General features: G+C 39.3%; 3 protein-coding genes across 3 annotated transcripts; all 3 read right to left on the bottom strand.

The window, feature by feature from the left end:
- Nucleotides 1–373: 373 nt before the first annotated feature.
- Nucleotides 374–2,279, bottom strand: LOC103993818 (F-box protein SKIP22). Its single transcript, XM_009414010.3, has one exon. The coding sequence runs from the start codon at nucleotides 2,183–2,185 to the stop codon at nucleotides 644–646; it is 1,542 nt and encodes a 513-aa protein (XP_009412285.2). The 5' UTR covers nucleotides 2,186–2,279; the 3' UTR covers nucleotides 374–643.
- A 7,220-nt stretch (nucleotides 2,280–9,499) lies between these two features.
- On the bottom strand, nucleotides 9,500–11,165 carry LOC103994333 (F-box protein SKIP22-like). Its single transcript, XM_009414656.3, has 2 exons — nucleotides 9,758–11,165; nucleotides 9,500–9,658 (listed from the first exon to the last, which is right to left on the bottom strand). Exons 1-2 carry the CDS (start codon nucleotides 11,146–11,148, stop codon nucleotides 9,577–9,579), a joined length of 1,473 nt encoding a protein of 490 aa, XP_009412931.2. The 5' UTR covers nucleotides 11,149–11,165; the 3' UTR covers nucleotides 9,500–9,576.
- A 3,279-nt stretch (nucleotides 11,166–14,444) lies between these two features.
- On the bottom strand, nucleotides 14,445–19,437 carry LOC135680715 (probable zinc metallopeptidase EGY3, chloroplastic). The gene is made up of 6 exons (XM_065194856.1): nucleotides 18,854–19,437; nucleotides 18,542–18,739; nucleotides 16,541–16,765; nucleotides 16,017–16,255; nucleotides 15,758–15,912; nucleotides 14,445–14,966 (listed from the first exon to the last, which is right to left on the bottom strand). The coding sequence occupies exons 1-6, from the start codon at nucleotides 19,388–19,390 to the stop codon at nucleotides 14,611–14,613; spliced, it is 1,710 nt and encodes a 569-aa protein (XP_065050928.1). The 5' UTR covers nucleotides 19,391–19,437; the 3' UTR covers nucleotides 14,445–14,610.
- Nucleotides 19,438–20,675: the final 1,238 nt, after the last annotated feature.

The following is a 20,675-nucleotide window of genomic DNA, read 5'->3' as shown; positions in this document are numbered from 1 at the left end:
AAAGCAGAACTACAACTTTGCTAGCATCCTTCCTGTCAGAGTCAAGTAAAACTGTCTTTGCCTACTTGGAGAAAAAAGAAAGAAGAATCTAATTCAATTTTGATAAGCTTCCGACAAATACTTTGGTTCACTAGCAACTGTCATATAATGATTGACCATAAACCATGCTTCAAGCAAGCAAAGTCCTTATTGTATATACATGGTTGTTCCTGCTTGTCCCTTCAATTTGGGGGCCAAGAAAAACCATTCACATACTATAATTTCCCATTTAGCAAGAAACAAGATATGAACATAAAAATTTATCTGGATGGAAGAAATCACTTGAATTACTTCATCCATACAGCTACTGTCGGAATATATATGACAACCTTAATGATGAAGATACCAACAACTTGCATATTAGAAAATGTTCACTTATATACAACTGTTGAGAAACAAACTAGGTAAACTTGAGTTTATTCACGCACTACAGATATGGAAGCAGCTCTAAGTGTATGTTCACGTACTACACACATGGAACCAGCTCTTTCAAAATTTAATCTCACAAACAGAAGCCACTAAAACCATCTACAGACATGGCGAAGAGTGGCCAAAAGGTCTGGGTGCATCAAATTTCTGAGAAACTAACAAGGTGGAAGCCATTTCATGCAAAGAAACCTGCATCATTTCCTCCAAGATTACAGTCAGGTGAAAAGTTTCTTCGAGCGGGCAGACGTGGAACTCCTAATCCCAGAACCCCTGGGGCAAAACCACCAATTGCAGGGAACCTGTCATAATCTCCACCTTGCACAGGAAGCCTCAGGGTACCAGCTGGGTTAAACCTACGCAAAATAACACTGGGCCTGCGAAATAGGTTCGCCCTTTCTGTTATCATCTTCTCAGCTTCCTTCCTCCTCACCCAGTAATTCACATACTTGTCTTTCCAGCTTCTGCCCACGAGTACCCTCTCATTCACCGACCCAAACTCCTCAAGAAACCTCAGCTTCCAAAGATCATCATTTGATGACAGATACCGCAACTCAGAACAAGTGCACCCAATCTTTGCGACATCAATGCCCGAAACAAACTCCAGAATCTTGATCTTGAGATCAGTTGGAAGGCGCATGAAGCACGTGGGAGAAGGTAGCCCATTCTTCTGGCATATATCAATAAGGAGAGGCAACGTGAGTCCATCTTTCACAACCTTCCATAGTCCAAAAACCTCCTTTTCTTCTTGTTTGCTCAGAGAATCCATAGATAAAGATAACAAAGGTGCCAGCTTTGACAGATCAATACACACTCGGTACACATCCTGATGATCTCCGTTCAGAAATCCATAAACAGTCGCATAATTCCCCATCATCGAGAACCTCAAAATTGCCACTTTGACACCCCTGCTGTCAACAGCACCCACGAGCTCAGGAAGAGTGTATTGAACGGAAAAAGTAGCAGCTTTTGATGGACATCCTCCGGGAAATCGGGATCCACTGCCACCGCCACCGCCACTGACCACGAATCCGGACTCGAGAAAAGCAGCATGGAAGGTGATGACCAGGCGACCCAGAAGACCCTCGGCTTCTCCCTTCTCGGCTTCGATGACCCTCTTAAGATAACATGGAACTGCCAGAGAATTCCGCACGACAACGGGCTCTACGTCTAATGCCATGACATCATCTTGTTGAACCACCTCGGCTTGAGGTGAAGTCAAATCTGACGCTATGGCACTGGGGTTATTCTGCGTCGACACCGGCGAAAGATTCGAGCTTTCCGCAATTTCCACTGAAGCGGCGACAGAGGAAGAGGAAAAGTTTAGAGTTTGAGCGCTCAGGCGGAACGGCGTATCATCCACGGCACTGGGGGTCTCTGGCGGAGGAACTGGGGCAAGATTCGAGCTTTCCACGATTTCCTCCGGAGCGGGGGCCGGGGAGGGGGACGGGGCTAGGGTTTGGGAGTCAGGGACGATAGAGAAGAAGATAAGATCTCCGGCGGTGAGGCCGAGGGAGTGGAGCGAGTCCTGGGGAGAGGAAGGAAGGAGCTCATCCTTGCGGTTAAGGGAGAGGCGGATTGACCCCGGCGGGATCGAGATCGAGGAGGAGGAAGAGAGGGCGCGTGCGATGAGGGTTTTGAGGTCGTGGAGAGAGGAGGGGTCAGGGGCTTGGATCCTCAGCGTCTCCTTCGACGCCACGGAGCGAATTCGAAGCTTCATATCTCCGGACAAGCTCGATCGCAGAGGGGAGAGAAGAGGAGAGGAGAGGAGGGATCGAGAGGCCTTCCTTTCGATTTAGAGTGCACGGCGTTTCCTTCGGGACAAAGGAAACATCCAAAGGACCTTAATGGTGCTGGCAACTGCACCGCACCCGTATGGAGCGAACGATGGATACCTGAGACACGTGGCGCTTGAGATGGGTGCAATGCTTGATCTAAGGAATCGGAAACATTACAAGTTCTCGAATAGGAATTATAACTGGATTTACTACATTCAAATTTCAAACTATTTAGTAATTAGAATCTATAGCTTATATATGTTTCGTACGTGCATTAAATTGACCCAATAATATGAAGAAAAAAAAAAAGATAAACATAAAATTATAATCTCACTACTTTATTAATAATTGAATGCATTAATAATGATACATTCATATAAATTAATCCTAGTCTTATTCGATTGACTGATGGAAGTGTTTACATTGAAAGCAACAACAGAAGGGCTAAAGAAAGCACAAAATAAAACAGCATATTAAAGCTAAATCTGATGCAGAAGGGCTAAAGAATGCAGATGAAGAAGATATTGTGTTAGATTTTATGATCCTTTATCATTAGATAAGATATATATAATATAACTAATTAGATTCTAATGAAATATATTGATTAATAAAAAAAAATTATTTAAAATAGGATTCCTTAGGAGGTAATAATCTTAATGAGAGGAACTAATAACTCATCGTCTATATATAGACACGACCTTAAATATAAGAAAGTAACAAAAAAGAAATAAAAGGAATAGAGAGGAATAGAGAGAGATTATCTCAATTGATGAATTATAGTCTTTCCTTTAATTTTTCTGGTCATGTGAAAAGATAGGAAGAGAGGAGAATGATCTAATTCCTCTTGCAAATTGAGAAGGAGTATTTTTATAGATCAAACAGAGATCTTTTTTTAGATGACATCAAAAGGTAAGTATCGTTAAATCAGATTTAATTATTTGATTTCAATCCTGACATAAAAGATTATTTTCGTATTTAATACAATATATTACATATTTTATTATTCAATGCTTGGTAAGTGGATCAACTGCAAACGCTTGAAACTATTGCAAAAATGACTTCAAAACATATGCAATCTGCAACAGCTTGATTGTGCTACAAATTAACCAAATAAAAGTGTTCAGAGAAATAGAATAGCCTTCTCCTCCGCGTATGACCTCCAAAAGAGTATAGTTTCCTACATGTACTTCATCGCTCTATGATGGCTTTCATAGGATAATTACTTGAGAAGCTCATTGATCAAAGATTACTCCTCCCTATAAATAAGATGTGCAAATTACAAACAAAAGTAACTAAATCGAGTCAGACTTCTATACTATCGTTCTCATACTACTCGAATAGATACAAGAAACCTAACTAACTCGATAATATAGGATAGGACCAATAAGCATTTACTTTATAAGAATAAGGAAGATAAATTGTAGAACTTTCTGTCAACATAAAATTATAATCATATTTTTATATTAAATCAATTTAATATCAAGATCTAAAATTAAATAATAATATATTGATATCTTTAGATGTAATGCCTTTATTTGATTCGTAGAATGTATTTCATGTTTAATTCGTATAAAATAAAAATATCAATCTACAAAATGAACAAGACTCGTCTTCTCCTTTCTTTGAATCTTCACAAAATCATTATGAATAATAAAATAGAGACAGAATAAATCAATAGTCTTGTGTCATATCATGTTTAGTTCGTAATTTTTTTTAGTTATAGATAAAAATATAAAATATAAAATAAATGATTGAAAGAGTTTCTCCCATCAAGATATCTATTAATAAATCTTATCATAAATAAAATTTTATTAATTTATAATTATAATTAAAATCTAATTAAAATTATAATATATTTTAATTAATTTAATAGGATCACGTAATATATTAATTATAAGAGAATTAAGGCAGAAATATATATGATTTTTCTATGTTCACACGTACTTCATACAAAAAAACACAGTTGTAACCCATTTAAAATTGAAATTACTTAATTGATAAATCTTCATCCAACCACCTCCAAGACAAAATGACAAAGAATATACCATTAAAATATAAAACAGAAGATTAGTAATATGACATATTTTGGTATCATCCTCTCGATAACAATTAGCAATTACGAAAATATAAATATGGAGCCTTAGGAATGACTTGATGCACTGCATCGATGCGACACCTCGAACTCGGACAGGACAATTGCCCGCTCCCGCCCTATCTGAAGCTGTACAAGACGGCGACGGATAATACAAAGCCACTCCGAAAAGCTCAAAACGACATCATGTAGCACGAATCCGTTCAAATCGATCGACGCCCACACGAAAGGTATGAGCTCTAGGGAAATCTAGGGGCGACATCACATGCGCAATAAAAGAACATAAAATAAAATCCTAAATTTTCCAAAAAGTATTCGTCGTCGTGCGAAGATTTATGTGAAAAAACCCGCGAAACTTAAATCAACGTGTAAGATAGTGTTTTATCTAGGGTGATCGTAGATCCCTGAAATCCTACATATCTGTGGGAGAGGATGAATGAGGTCAAGTGTCCTCCTTTCTAGTGATAATCCACACAAAAGGGCTGTGACGACGCTCCTCAAATCCACATACCTACTATCCGAGGAGGAGAAGGGAAGAGGAAAATAGGAGGTGGCAACCAGAAAGCCCCAGCAACCAGAGGAAAATAGGCTTTTAGTTCCCTCCTATTTATAGAGACTCCCAGTTAACATAAATGGATCCTGCCCTATTGGGTATAGGATCTCCATCCAATTACCCAAGCATCTTATATTAGTGAGTTTCTATCCAATAATCTCTTATTAACTCTTATTGGATCTCATCTATGTGATCCAATAATTCAGGGGCTTATTGGATATCCAATAAGATAGAGACTCCAACAAATATCTCATATTCGAACCACTACTCATCGCAACCCCTACTATATATGTGTGACCTTCTAGGCCTAATATTGAGCTAGTCGTGAGTTATATCTATTAGAACTCCTTCTGAATCAATGAATTATTATCTTCATAATAATTCACTCAACTCATCGACTGCGGACGTACTAAGCCACTACGTCGTAGTCCCTAGACGATACGGGAGAATTCAATCTTTTGTACCTATCTGTCTTCAGCTATCATATATCTATAGTCCCTCGTCCATCTAATATCCCAAAAATTATATACCAGACATGATGCTGTTAGATCCATACGGTTTTTCCTTGAGTCTCGTTATAATTGGATTCTCCCGTAGAACTATTTTTCTCTCAATTCGAACGATCTTGGCCAAAGATTTATATGAGTAAGAACACACAGGATATTCCTCTTATGATATCGAGAGAGAATGATCCTCTATCGATACTCAATAGCCCTCGTAAGGTTGGCTGCCACTCTCAATGACCAACTATACTAAATCTGAAACTTCCAAATCTACAAGTCTGATATCAAAGAGTGGAGTATTCATACAAACCATCCTCAATGTCTCAAGTCTAAGGACCAGATACATTATTGGGACTACGGAATCGCTGTTTGAATATAAAGTATTATTAATCATTTAATATTCAATTAGCAGATCAATCAGTAAACTCATTCTTCAATGAGCACCTACATTGTATCCTTAATGTCCTCACACGAGCAGCTATGAGACCAGTCGTCTCCATCATATAGATGAGTATACAGCACACTAGTTTATCTGGTTATCTGGATGTCCCTCTCGAGTAACCTATGACCAAGATTATTTATAGCCTATGTTTAAAGGTGAATTGGTCTCATGATCTCATCACAATCTGATTCCTGTTGCATAGATCCATGAACATCACAATATATTTATGCAATAAGCAATATAAAGTGATAAATTATCATAATAATAATAATAATAATCGAAAAAATTGTATGTCATGTCATATGTGTCATCGCTCACACGATTGGCTCGAGAAGCCTACGACCATTAATAGACCATGTACGATCGACCTTCGTTTGTAGATATAAAAGTCAACCTCCTGATTAGCATTAGAGGTTGAACTTCGAAGACTCAAACTCCCCCTAACACTATTCAACATTGACATAAGCTTCGGATAAATCGAGTCAGGAAATCTCCCTCCTGACTTTGGCTTGTGTACAGGAACTCGACGACGAAGAAGCAACAATCCGACGAGAGAGGAAGTGCAACTCCTTGCTTTACCACGGATCGATTATAGAGATGAAGCCTGGACCTGACCTGACACTGACTACCCTATTCAAGCAATCACTTGGGTGACTCTACACACTCATCAACCCATGCTGACTCATCAATCACGATATAAAGTTACTCAATATTTAGATTTCATGCGAGCTCTACATCACAAGAACACAATATATTGGATTAAAGAAAACTAGAGAAAATAATGAATGATTAAACAAATGCAATACACAAAAGAAATCCAAAGAAAAAATGGCAGAAAAATGGCCATGACACCACATGTAAATTTCCAAAACTCTTCACAAGCAAAAATTATTAAATATCATTAGATATTGACAAGAAAAAGACATGAAGGAACATAAATAAATCTCTGATCGGGAAATTTTGGTCAACAGTCCAAACACTTGCTATTGCCCTCCAACAACAGGGAAAACATATAAAAAAAAAGGCATGTTGATCAGACTGGATATGCCTCGATCAAAGTATTATATGTAGCAATTATTCCTTCCCTTGAAGAAGGGGTTATCGATCGAGCAGAACTATAAGTTTAAGTTTATTTGTGTGTGTATTATTTACGAAACGATGAAGACTTCACATATATATATACAAATGTTTGAGTTTATTAGTGCACTACCCATATGCAAGCGCATGTGTATTACACAAGTGGAACCATCTCTCTCAAATCTTATGAACAGTATCCACCAAAACCACTTGATCTACACAACAGGACTATGACAACGCTCCTCAAATCCACATACCTACTATCTGAGGAGGAGAAGGGGAGAGGAAAATAGAGGTGGCAACCAGAAAGCCCCAACCTTTAGACCTTTAGTTTCCTTATATTTATAGAGGCTCCTAATTAACACAAATGGATCATGCTCTATTGGGTATACGATCTCCATCCAATTACTCAAGCATCTTAGATTAGTGAGTCTTTACCCAATAATCTTTTATTAACTCTTATTGGATCTCATCCATGGGATCCAATAATTCACGGGCTTATTGGATATCCAATAAGATAGGGACTCTAACAAATATCTCATATTCGAACCTCTACTCATCGCAACCCCTACCATATATGTATGACCTTCTAGGCCCAATATCGAGCTGGTCGTGAGTTATATCTATCAGAACTCCTTCTGAATCAATGAATTATTATCTTTATAATAATTCACTCAACTCATTGACTGCGGACGTACTAAGCCACTACGTCGTAGTCCCTAGACGATACAGGAGAATCCAATCTTTTGGACCTATTTGTCTTCAGCTATCATGTACCTATAGTCCCCCATTCATCTAATATCCCAAAAATCGTATACCAGGCATGATGCTGTTAGATCAATATGGTTTTTCCTCGAGTCTCGTTGTAATTGAATTCTCCCGTAGAACTCTTTCTTTCTCAATTCGAACGATCTTGGCCAAGGATTTATATGAGCAAAAACACACAGGAAATTTCTCTCATGATATCGAGAGTGAATGATCCTCTATCGACATTCAATAGTCCTCATAAGGTTGGTTGCCACTCCCAATGACCAACTATACTAAATCTGAAACTTCAAAACCTATAAGTCTGATATCAAAGAGTGGAGTGCTCATACAAAACATCCTTAATGTCTCAAGTCTAAGGACCAGATACATTATTGGGTCTACGAAATCGTTGTTTGACAATAAGGTATCATTAATCATCCAACATTCAGTAAGCGGATCAATAAGTAAATTTATTCTCCAATGAGCACCTGCATTGTATCCTTAGTGTCCTCACACGAGCATCTTTAAGACCAGTCGTCTCCATCATATGGATGAGTATACAGTAACACTAGTTTATCCGGTTATCTCAATGTCCCTCTCGAGTAACCTATGACCAAGATTATTTATGACCTATGTTTAAAGGTAAATCGGTCTCATGATCTCATCACAATCTGATTCCTAGTGCACAGATCCATGAACATCACAATATATTTATGCAACAAGTAATATAAAATGATAAATAATAATAATAATAATAATCGAAAAGACTGCATGTCATGTCACATGTATCATCACTCACGTGATTGACTTGCAAGGCACTTATGACTAGTATGAGCTGGCCGCTCGAGGAGTCTACGACCATTAATAGACCATGTACGATCGACCTTCGTTTGTAGGTATAAAAGTCAACCTCCTGATTAGCGGTAGAGGTTGAACTTCGAACACTCAAACTCCCCATAACACTACTTAACACTGACTTAAGCTTTGGATAAGTTGAGTCAGGAAATCTCCCTCCTGACTTTGGCTTATGTACAGGAACTCGATGACGAAGAAGCAACAATCCGATGAGAGAGGAAGAGCAACTCCTTGCTTTACTCGGATCAATTATAGAGATGAAGCCTGGACCTAACCTGACACCGACTACCCTATTCGAGCAATCACTTGGGCAACTCTACACACTCAGAATCAGATCAACCCATGCTGACCCATCAATCACGATATAAAGTTACTCAACATTTAGGTTTCATGCGTGCTCTACGTCACAAGAACATAATATATTGGTTTAAAGAAAATTGGAGAAAACCATGAAAGATTAAACAAATGTGATGCACAAAAGGAATCGGAAGAGAAAATGGCAGAAAAATGGCCATAACACCGCATGTAAATTTTCAGAACTCTTCACAAGCAAGAATTATTAAATATCACTAGACATGGACAAGAAAAAGACATTGAAGGAACATAAATAAATCTCTAACTAGGGAAATTTGGTCAACAGTCCAAACACTTGCTATTGCCCTCCAACATCATGGAAAACATATCGAAGAAAAAGCATGTTGATCTGGATATGCTTCGATCAAAATATTATTTGTAACAGTTATTCCTTCCCATGAAGATGGGGTTATCCATCGATCGAGCAGAACTATATGTTTATTCATGTGTGTATTATTTACGAAACGATGAAGACTTCACGTATATACAAATGTTTGAGTTTATTCGTGCACTACCTACCCATATAAGCGCGTGTGTATTACACGCGTGGAACCATCTCTCTCAAATCTTATGAACAGTAGCCACCAAAACCACCTGCGCACGGAGAAGCGTGGCCAAAGGGTCTGTGAGTGCATCTACTTTCCGAGAAAGGAATAAGGTAAAAGCCATTTCACTCTGAGAAACCCTGCATCTTCTCCTCCGAGATTACGCTAGTGGAAGTTTCTTCGATGGGCTAGACATGGACATCCAAATCGCACACCCGCCGGACCAAAACCACCGAGTGCAGCGAACCTGCCGTAATCTCGGCCTCGCACAGGAAACCTCGGGGGACCAACTGGGTTAAACCCTAATCTCAGAACCAGTGGAGCAAAGCCTGCAATGGCATGGAACCCGTCATAATCTCCACCTAGCACAGGAAACCTCCGGGGACCAACTGAGTTAAAATAACTGGGCCTGCCGAGTAGGTTCGACCTTTCTGTCATCTTCTCAGCTTCCATCATCCTCACCCGGCATTTCACATACTTCTCTTTCCAGCTTCTGCCCGTAATTAGCCTCCCGTTCACCGACCCAATCTCCACATGAAACCTCCGCTTCCAAAGATGGTCATCTGATGACAGAAAACGTAACTCAGAACAAGTGCACCCGATCTTTGCGAGATCAATGGCTGAAACATGCTTTAGAATGTGGAGCTGGAGTTCGGCTGGAAGGCGCATGAAGCATGTGGGAGAAGGTAGCCCATTCTTACGGCATATATCAATAAGGAGTGGCAACGTGAGTTCATCTTTCACAACCTTCCATAGTCCAAAAACCTCCTTTTCCTCTTGTTCGCTCAGAGAATCCATAGATAAAGATAACAAAGATGCCAGCTTTGACAGATCAATACACACTCGGTACACATCCTGATGATCTCCGGTCAGAAATCCATAGACAGTAGCATAATTCCCCATCATCGAGAACCTCAACATCGCCACTTTGACGTCCCTTGTGTCGACAGCACCCACGAGCTCAGGAAGAGTGTATTGAACGGAAAAAGTAGCAGCTTTTGATGGACGTCCTGTGGGCAATCGGGATCCACCGCCACTGACCACAAATCCGGACTCGAGAAAAGCGGCATGGAAGGTGACGACCAGGCGACCCAGAAGACCCTCGGCTTCTCCCTTTTCGGCTTCCATGACCCTCTTAAGAAAAGATGGAACTGACAGAGACTTCCCCACAAAAACGGGCTCTGCGTCCGATGCCATTGTATCATCTTGTTGAACCACCTCCGATTGAGGTGCACTCAAATCCGACGCTATGGCACTGGGGTTATCCTGCGTCAACACCGGCGCAAGATTCGAGCTTTCCGCAATGTCCATTGAAGTAGCGACAGAGGAAGATAATAAGTTTAGGGTTTGAGCGTGCAGGCGGACCGGTGTATCGTCCACGGCACTAGGGGTCTCTGGCGGAGGAACTGGGGCAAGATTCGAGCTTTCCACGGTTCCCTCAGGAGCGGGGGCCGAGGAGGGGGACGGGGCTAGGGTTTGTGAGGCAGGGACGATGTAGAAGAAGATGAGGTTGCCGGAGGTGAGGCCGAGGGAGTGGAGCGAGTCGTGGGGAGAGGGAGGAAGGAGCTCGTCCTTGCGGTTAAGGGAGAGGCGGATTGACCCCGGCGGGATCGAGATCGAGGAGGAGGAAGAGAGGGCGCGTGCGATGAGGGTTTTGAGGTCGTGGAGAGAGGAGGGGTCGGGGGCTTGGATCCTCAGCGTCTCCTTCGACGCCACGGAGCGAATTCGAAGCTTCATATCTCCGGACAAGCTCGATCGCAAACCGAGAGGGGAGAGGAGAGATCGAGGCCTTCGTTTCGATTTATAGGGCACCGCGTTTCCTTTGGAACAAAGGGAACTTATATAGAACTTTAATGGCGCTGGTAACTGCACCGCACACCTGCGAGCAAACGACGGATACCTGAGACACGTGGCTTTTGAGATGCGTGCAATGCTTGATCTAATCAATCGGAAGGATAGCAAGCAAAGTTCTCGAATAGGACTCGTAATTACGACGGTATTTACTAAAGTCAAATTTCAAACCATTTAGGAATTAGAGTTTCAAGCTTAAATACACTTTGTACGTGCATCAAATTGACACAATAATATTACCAAAAAAATTAACATATGAAACTATAATCGGCATTTTATATTGGGAAGTTATTATCAGAAGATATTATTATTTGTAATAATTTTTTACTATTTATAATCATATTTTAAAATTTTATAATATTTATAAAATATCATTTTACATATAAAACTTAAATATTATTTTCTTTTCCCTTCTCTTCTTCTTTCTCCTCCTCCTCCTTCTTCCCATCCTCCTTTTCTTCTTCCTCCTTAAAAGGATGATCATGAGGATAAAATAAGATATTATAAAAAAAAAAGATAAAATTAGTAATACAAGGGTTGTAAATAATAAAAAATTATTATTTTTTAAAGGTCAATAGTAAAGATTATGAATGTTAAGCTTTACCAAATGATGCTCCCTTAATTAGGAAGCTTACTATTCATAATTATTTTTTATTATTAAAAAATCATTACTATTGATAACTTTTTTAAAAAATTATTTATTATTTTACTATTTACATCCTCAGCATTATCGATTTTATCCATTTTTTCTTTCTATAACCTTATGCTCCTTGTTGATTATGTCACACTCTTTGCTGACACTATCCCTCCTCGCTCATGCTCGTCACTCTTTTGACGTTGTCATATAAAGAAGAAGAAAATGAGGAAAAATGGGAAAAAGAAGAGGAGAATGAGGAAGAAGAAGGAATAAGAGGAGGAAAAGAGGGTATCGAAATCCTTTTACGAATAGGTAGTTTGTAATATTAATTTTTTAAAAAATAAGATTATAAATAGCAAAGAGGGGGTTGCTAATTATGAACATTCTTAATTGGTTTTTACCTAATGATATCTCTTTTTTATTAATTTGATAAAAAAATAAAAAATACTCTTTGTACTTCATCACACCCCTGACTACTATCGCCTCTATTGTCCCCTACTCCCACCATTAGTAGCACCACTAATCATCTCCACCCTCTCTTCCCCATATCACTCACCACCTCCCACTCTTGGTTGTTTGCTCTTCTTTGTCACTATGGGAGTAGGTGGGTAGAGCAAAGATATATTTATGCATTGTTGCCCGCAAGTGGTAGCCTCGTCTCCCTCCCTTAGCAAGATCGCTTATGCGAACAAATGAGCAGGCACCTTTGCCACTATTGTTTATCATCCTTTAGGTGAAGCTCCTCTATACATGATAAATCTTTTGCCATTGTCTTGAGCATCCTAATTGTGTTACATCGAGGCTATCTCCATCACTAGCATCCTAATTATGTACCTCTATTTTCCCACATAGAGGTGTTAATTATGCTCATGGATACATGTGCCCCTAGGGACCAGCTTTTATGAGGCAGGGATGAGAGAAATAAATGAGGATAGGAGATATTTTCTATTACCCACACATTTATGAGGCGAAGACGGATAAAATACTTCTCATCCTATTCTCATTCCCATTTCCGCCCTATCAATGTGGATCTAGACAATGGGCTCAAACGTTAGGTGGGTCAGGCCCTTACCTAATTTGAATCAGGTTGGGTTGAGCTTTGGTCGAGTCAATTATATGATATTTGATTCGATTAAAATAGATAAAACAATATCAATACGTCAATACAATTGTAACTCATTTATATTTAAATATTATTATGACATATAAAATTATAAAAAATATTATTTATAAATTTTAATATTATTAATTAGTTTTGATATTAATTTATTTTAAACAAAAATAATTAAAAGAACATGAAGAAAACAAGATTCCCTGTCCTTACCCTTGCCTCATCCAAATGAGGAATAGGGTAAGGATAGGGAATAGAGAATGAGACAAGGATGAGAATAGAAAAACACTCCCCGCCTTACCTCATTGACATCTCTATACTTGCTACTCCCACTAAGATGGGGAATAAGGGAGGAGAAGGAGAAGGGGGGGAGGATGAAGCGGACGAGCAATACCACTTATGGTGGGAACATGGGTGACGATGGTAGCAACGACGATAATGACGATGACGATCAGAGGAGATGTGGAGGCGTCAAAGGTAGTTAGTGAAGAGTGAAGGATATTTTTATCAAATTGATGAAAAAAGAATGCCCCCATATTAAAACCAATTAGAGGGCATCATTTGATAAAAAATTCAACATTGAAAGTTTTTAAGGTAAAATGCCTAAGGATAATCTTACTACTTAGTATCACTCTTCTTCTAGTTTCCAATATAGCATATATGCATAACTAGAATAAGATGTCACTTTTTTATTTATTTATACCGTCAATAATAGTATAGCAAAATAGTAAATAAGTTTGAATCATGTTAACTTATTAAACAAAATGATATGATTTTTTTTTATGTACAGTAATATTTGACACTTGTACATAGTTATATACAAATAAACGTCAACTACCATATATTTACATATTATGTTTAAAATTTACATGCATAAAATATGACTACATATTATTGACATGGGCCGTATCTACTCAACTCTTTACCCATCACATTGATGGATGAATATACATTAATACTTATATATACTTCAAATAACATTTGCATGTGTGAAAATTATACTCCTCTTGCTAATAATTGATCATTTATTATAAGATTGGACTACAAAATATATTTCTTATTTCTAAGCTACAATTGTTTTCAAGAAAAATATTATAAATCAATTTAGATAATTAATTTTTTTATTTTTAATTTTTGAAGAAAATAGAAGAAACCTTAATCTTTATGATTCTAAAATAGTTGATAGCTTGATGTACTATTTTTCAACTGCAAAGATGACTAGAAAATAAGTTCACAAATCAACCAAAGGTATATATATATAATTAACAAACAAGATTCACTTTGAAAATACTTCAAATGCCGGATGTGTATAGTGAACGAGACCATCAAGGAAGATATATCTTACCATGAAGTGACATTCCATGATACTCCACAAGCATAATACACAGAGAGGAAGCTTGTGGGGAGTTTGCTGAATGTGTGTTAAAATACATATGAAGCTAATAGTCATTTAAGCTAACCATTTATGGATCAGATTGCATACATGTACATCATTCAACACGATAATGATAGGACTTTAGGGCAAATATGACTCTTTTTGTTAATATACAACAAACATGATACAGATTGCCATGGAAAGATCGGGTTAAGTTTTGCCTTGTTAGATTTCACCTCTGAAATATGGTGGGCCGAAGAAGGAGCTTGAGAATGTGCCACCACCATTTGGAAATAGGGTGAGGAAGCAAACCAAGGCCAAGACGAATCCCCACGCATACCGGTCATCTCCCAATGGTGTAATCTCATCCTTAGCGGGCAACTCTTCGCCACCACGGAAGAATGTTGCAAACAAGCCCCAGGCCAGACACAGCACGCTTCCGCTGAGGCCACCTATTCCTAAAAGTAATGATGTGCCAAAAGACAGAATGGTCGCGGTGTTCCTTCCGAAGAGAGCCTGCGCTATACGCCCTCCTTCAAGCCTTCCGCATGGCAGTAAGTTCAAGGATGTCACAACCATTCCTGCAGCATGATCACCAGCAGATAGTAAATGGCCCTGTATATCATGCCATAAAAGAAAAAAAAAAAAAGAATGGCCAGTGACATCTGATGCTATCACAACTGAACAAACATTTCTAGTTTCACAATGGATAAGGAACATGCTACAAATCCTAAATGATAATATCAGGCTGGATGACTAACGAAGAGTCATGCTAGAATTATTACAGGATAAAAGAGTGCATTGGTGACTTCAACTGTCTGGTTAAGTCTTTAAGAGTCGTACAGTGCAGAGGCATGACAAGAAGTCTGCATGTGATCTGCAAGTGTGATCTAATAAATATGAAGAGAACTTTTACAATTGACAGGATAACTAGCACTTGTTAAAGCTATATCAACATTCCACACCATCTGCAATAAAATTTAAGAAAAAGATGAATTGAAGGAGATTGTAAATAGAGAGCTCAGACACGTCTTCAAGCATCAGGAAGAAGATGGATTGAAGGAAATTGTAAGAAAAATCTAAAGCTTTGGTGAGAAAGGACAATTGGTTCTTTATTTATATTCAATAAAACTTTCTTATATAGTGAACATGAACAATTTACAGTGGTTTTTTTTCCCAAGTCAATAACTTAGATGTCTATATATCTGATCACTTATATCTTAGAGCCACACAAGGAGTGACACATAGGATGCTTAAAAGTGCATCCTTGAAGCAACCATGATCAATGTACACTAACTAAATTATCGATTTATTATAAACCAGATTTATATCAAAAAAAAGAAAAAGACAGATTTATTATAAACCAGCGCACCTAAAAGTCCAGCAAAAGCAAGAGGATCAACAGGCACCCCAACCCCTTCAACTGCATTAGGTAATACATTACCTAGTTCATCTGCATAAGGTCCTATTACAAGTTGAACGAAAGAAAGAAGGGGATTGTTATAGAAGAACTGAGGCCTAATAAATCTGCAAAAAAAATATATAAAAAAACAGATCATGAGACATATTGTTGTGAAGGTCTTCAATAAAAAACTACAAGTTTTTGCTGACTACAGGAGTCGGAAACTCACAGAGCATTGTCTCCACCATTGAAACTGCCATCAATTATAAATGCAGTGATAGCAAGCACTAATGATGCCAGATATGCACTTGCGGTGCGTGCAACTGGAATGTCAAAGAGAGATTTTTTATTGGGCAATAGTGATTCGTAGTTATTCATTACCCCTAGGCAGCCAGTCCAATTTGATGGAATAAGAAATGATGGACTGAGCTTAACACCATAACGACCTGCTGTTACCCTTGTTGCAATCTGCAATAACAACTTCAACATCATAAACTGAGAGCAAGTGTGCAATATTTGAAGAAAACACAAAACACTAATTTCAAGGCATGTCAGAGAGAAACAAAATTAAAAAAAATGAATGCACTCTGGTATTTCAAAACAAGTTACAGAAATAATACCAGAACCAACACTAGTTATATCATCTTTAACTAAAAACGAACAGCCACAATGTGAACATGAGATGTGGCCAGCAGTTGATAAGTATGCATGTAATATACCAGATGAGAAAATGGAAAGAAATGAATTCCATACCTCTGACACACCTAAGATAGAGAGAAAGCCACTAAAAAGAGGGACAACGTCTGCTATGTAGTCATCAAAAGTAGCACCAGGCTTAAGGAAGAAGCCGCTCATCAATGCAATGGTTCCAAAAGTTGCCACACATAAAACTACTGCACTCACATATCCCCATGGTGTACTCAGCTTAGTGGCCTCAAATTGAAGATCGATTTCTGCTTTGGGTTGTACCACGCAAACCTAAACAAGATTAGGCAAATATAATCAAGCTCACAGAAAATGAGAATCTTATTTTGACATAACTAGATCCATTTGAAAACCTTATACAAATTATTTTCTTCATGATGACATACTCTATATTTTCTGAGATACAGTGGGGTCAAGCTGATTTATTTCATTAAAGCAATTTCTCCATTAGTTGGAGAAAAAATTTGTATCCATAGCTTCCTCTATTAAGTCTCTTCTGTCCATACAAGATTTTTTTTAAGGTTATAGCCAAAAAAGGAAAGAGAATCTCGTCAACCCAGAATTGTCAGGCCAAATAAATGGGAACCATATCTGCAATGGTCATGTTAAAGTACTAGCTAGGCTTGGCCTGAACATAACATAACCTTGATAGTGAGCTGAGATTTTCTCAGCAGAAGCTCACACATAGAAGAGCAGTTTGGTTGAAATTGAATTGACTGTGTGGGGTTAGTATTTCATGCTCTGATATACACTAGGTTTTTGCCACAAAGAAGGGAAGAGATCAATGATCTTAAAATCAAATTGTCTTGCCAAAAGATCAAGTTTTCCTATCCTTGACCGGGCTTTTGAGACAAAATATTGTTCGATTCCACGAAGCCCATGTTAAATTGAGGCTGCTTTGAGATGGAAACTCCCACCATACTTTTATAGAAGAAATACTACTAACCAGTGGGCTTTAGCACGTAACTCATACATGCTAGAAGAGATCTTCAGGAACTAATTCTCTCTTCCCAATGCAGAGATCTTTTGGAGCATGAAGGTAGGTGAATACTAATTCTAACTTGAAGCAATCTCTAAGATATAATTTCAGACGTCCAACAAAAGTTGTACAAGCCTGAAGTTGATCAGTAGTCCAGTACACTCCCATACACAAAATTTCTGTTTGTTTTATGTCTATGAAAATAATAACAAGAAATTTCAGTTAGAGGGCTGCTACAACCACCTCATGTTCCCTTGAATAGTTCTACTCCTGCTTCATGTGCTTGCTTACTGAAAATTTCTCCAGTAGTGTTGCTTTTCCCGCAGCAAGTCACTTAGTACAACTTATGAAGCATATGGCATAAATGTCGAATGAAACATAGATAGGTGAGAAAGTGTATAGGGCAGACATGTATGGTTATCGAGACAAATATTTGTTAGTTTGAATCCTATAAACCTAATAGAAATATTGTGATAGACCTGATATTACCAAGAACAACATGAGAAAACAGACTTCCAATCTGGTATTCTCAATAATCAATTTCTGTAACTTCATCATTGTTGATGTCAACTCTTGAACTAATTAAACTAGAAAGATGGATTTGTAGGCCTACATGACACCCTTGACATTACTGTTATTAGGGTCTTTCTATCTAGAGGCAGGCAGTTGGCATCTTCACTAGAATGTCTATTCCACCGAGCCATTTTACAAATGGAGCCCAGATCGTTAAACCTTCTGCGAGGAACTATAACCACTAAATCAAAGCTTGACCTTAGAGTATGTTGCATCAACTTTAAAGGATTCATTTATGAAGGAAGTGTTCAATATAACCAGGTTTCATATGTCAGTTTAAGGCAATCATCAGCGAACAACCACAATTGGATATTAGAGGAAAGTAAAGCTCGGTGACATTAACAATGTAGAAAAATTTAACAGCAAAATTTCTCAAACGTTTACATATATGCATGCAATAAAGGAAGCGCAAGAGCTCCTTTAATCATCTAAGCATGTAACAAGTAATATTAATGTGCAAACAAACAAAGACTAAATTGTGGCTGAGTTCATTATACCTGCTTGGTTATATCATCTTTCGTCTCCTCCATGAACCACAGCACAACTTCTCGTCCAGCTGCCTCGGAGAGCTTCTTTTCCAATTTTGGCACGACTTCTTCGATAGGTTTTCTCAAATTTCCAATAAAAATACCCCCATCGCCAAACCTCCTAACATCGACAGCAAAGAATGTATCGTATCCGAAGCAACTCTTCAGCTGGAAATACAGAATTCGAGTTCAAGATGTCTTTCTTTTTGCTCCTTGAAACTATTATACCTAAAGGCAGTAAATTTGATGAAGGCGTGTTCTTCTTTGGGGAGTCGAATTTACCTTGTTGAGATCCAGAGCCTTGAACGCCTCCTCCGCCTTCTCCAACCTCTCCTTCTCTCTGGTTAAGCTATCCCTGAGTACGTTCTTGAAGAAGGCAGTGACGGGATTGACATCAGATTGCCGGTCGAGCTCCTTGAGCTTCCTGTCCGCCCGCTTCTTCTCGAGCTTGATCGCGGCCTCGATCGAGGGGTTGCCCATGAACTTCTTGAACTCTTCGTCCGTCTTCCAGTCCACTTCTTGCTGCTGCTTCTGGGCCTCCTCGTCCGACTCTCCTCCGTCTCCCGCGACGCCCTCGGAGGCGGCCGACCGGTCATCGCCATCCCCCTCATCGGGGACCACGGCGACGGATGAGGACGGCGGATTAGCTTTCTCTTCTTGATCCCGGGCTGAGAATTTTGGGGGGGTTCTCAGAGGGAGCCTGCGCGGGGGGGAAAGGAGGCGAGGGCTTTGGTGCCAACATTGGATCTTGGGGTGGAAGGAGAAAGGGGAAGAGGAGAAAGCCAAAGAAGGGGGGAGGAGGAGAAGGGCAGACGCCATGGGAGGCAACGAGTGGAGGAAGCTCTAATGCGCGGATTTGGAGGGTGGAGAGGCAGCCATTTACATTGGAGTGGAGTGCGAGGGCGACTCGGGACAATGAGAAGCGTCTCGAAGGCGGGAGAAGCCGCGAGTACATTAATGGGCCTTATGGGCCCATCTTATTCACGTTGTGTTTAACATGGGCCGGGTTATATTGGGCCTACAACTTGGCCCATTCTTAACTAACTAAAGTTAGGTTGATAATTTCAAAAGGCAAAAAGAGAAAGGCATTTTAACTAAAAAAAAATTCATAATAATAATAATAATTCTGTCAGTAATTTGGATGGTAAGGATTACTTCATCCATATAGTGTATTTATTTCACGAAATCCAATTCTAAGAACATGCAACGATGCTTTTCATATTCCATATTATATTAAGGATTCGTAGTTAATCACTAAACTAATCAACATTTCCATCCATTGCATGTGAGCCAACGCATGCACATTACCTTGATATGAGAGTGAGAGAGAGAGAGAGAGGCGACACACCATCTAGGCATCCACCATAGAAGGAAATAAGATGTGGGAAGTCCTTGACTTGTCGATCTCGAGACATGAAGAGTGTGGATGGCATCATCATGTCTTCCTAGGCAAGCGTGAAGCAACTCCAAAGCTCATTTGCATGACTTCTCTTTTGTTCTCTTCTTTGTTGTGCCAACGTACATATAGCTCTTAAACAAGCTAGTTGTGTTGGTTGTCATGCCACTTGAGCTAAAGGTTTCATGAGCTATGTATTTGAAGCTTAATGTGTGACCCTATGATACATTGCACTTGGGCATTTAATAGGGCATATTTTGGCATCGCCTGGACCCAGTCAAGTAGACATGACGATACATACGTCAAACCTCAAGTACGATGTGATGCAAAGCACACACGTGGCGGGCAGTCGCTTGCCGCCCCCTCCATACCAACGATATCATCATAGTATAGCCACTCTGGAAAGCTTGGGGTAGCGCCACGCGACGTCGATCCATGCAGGTCGATTGACGCTCGTACAAAAGCTTAAGTCGGCCAACCGAGGAGCCGGTCGTAGTAAATTGACCTCGTACAACTAGCTCATCCTCGCATGTATAAAATCCAACCCTCCCTAATCAGGAAGGGGGGACATTTTTCGAACTCTCAACCCTCTCATACATACTATTAACTTTAGCTTCTAAGGGGTCGAGTCGGGAAATTTTCCTCCCGACCTCGACCTGTGTGCAGGAGCCCGACGACAAAGAAGCAGGCCACTCGCCAAGAGAGAAG

Source organism: Musa acuminata, chromosome BXJ1-8, assembly GCF_036884655.1.
Source record: "Musa acuminata AAA Group cultivar baxijiao chromosome BXJ1-8, Cavendish_Baxijiao_AAA, whole genome shotgun sequence".
Classification (NCBI taxonomy): Eukaryota; Viridiplantae; Streptophyta; class Magnoliopsida; order Zingiberales; family Musaceae; genus Musa; species Musa acuminata.
Note: the sequence above shows the minus strand (reverse complement) of the source record. Positions and strands in the feature narration are given on the sequence as shown.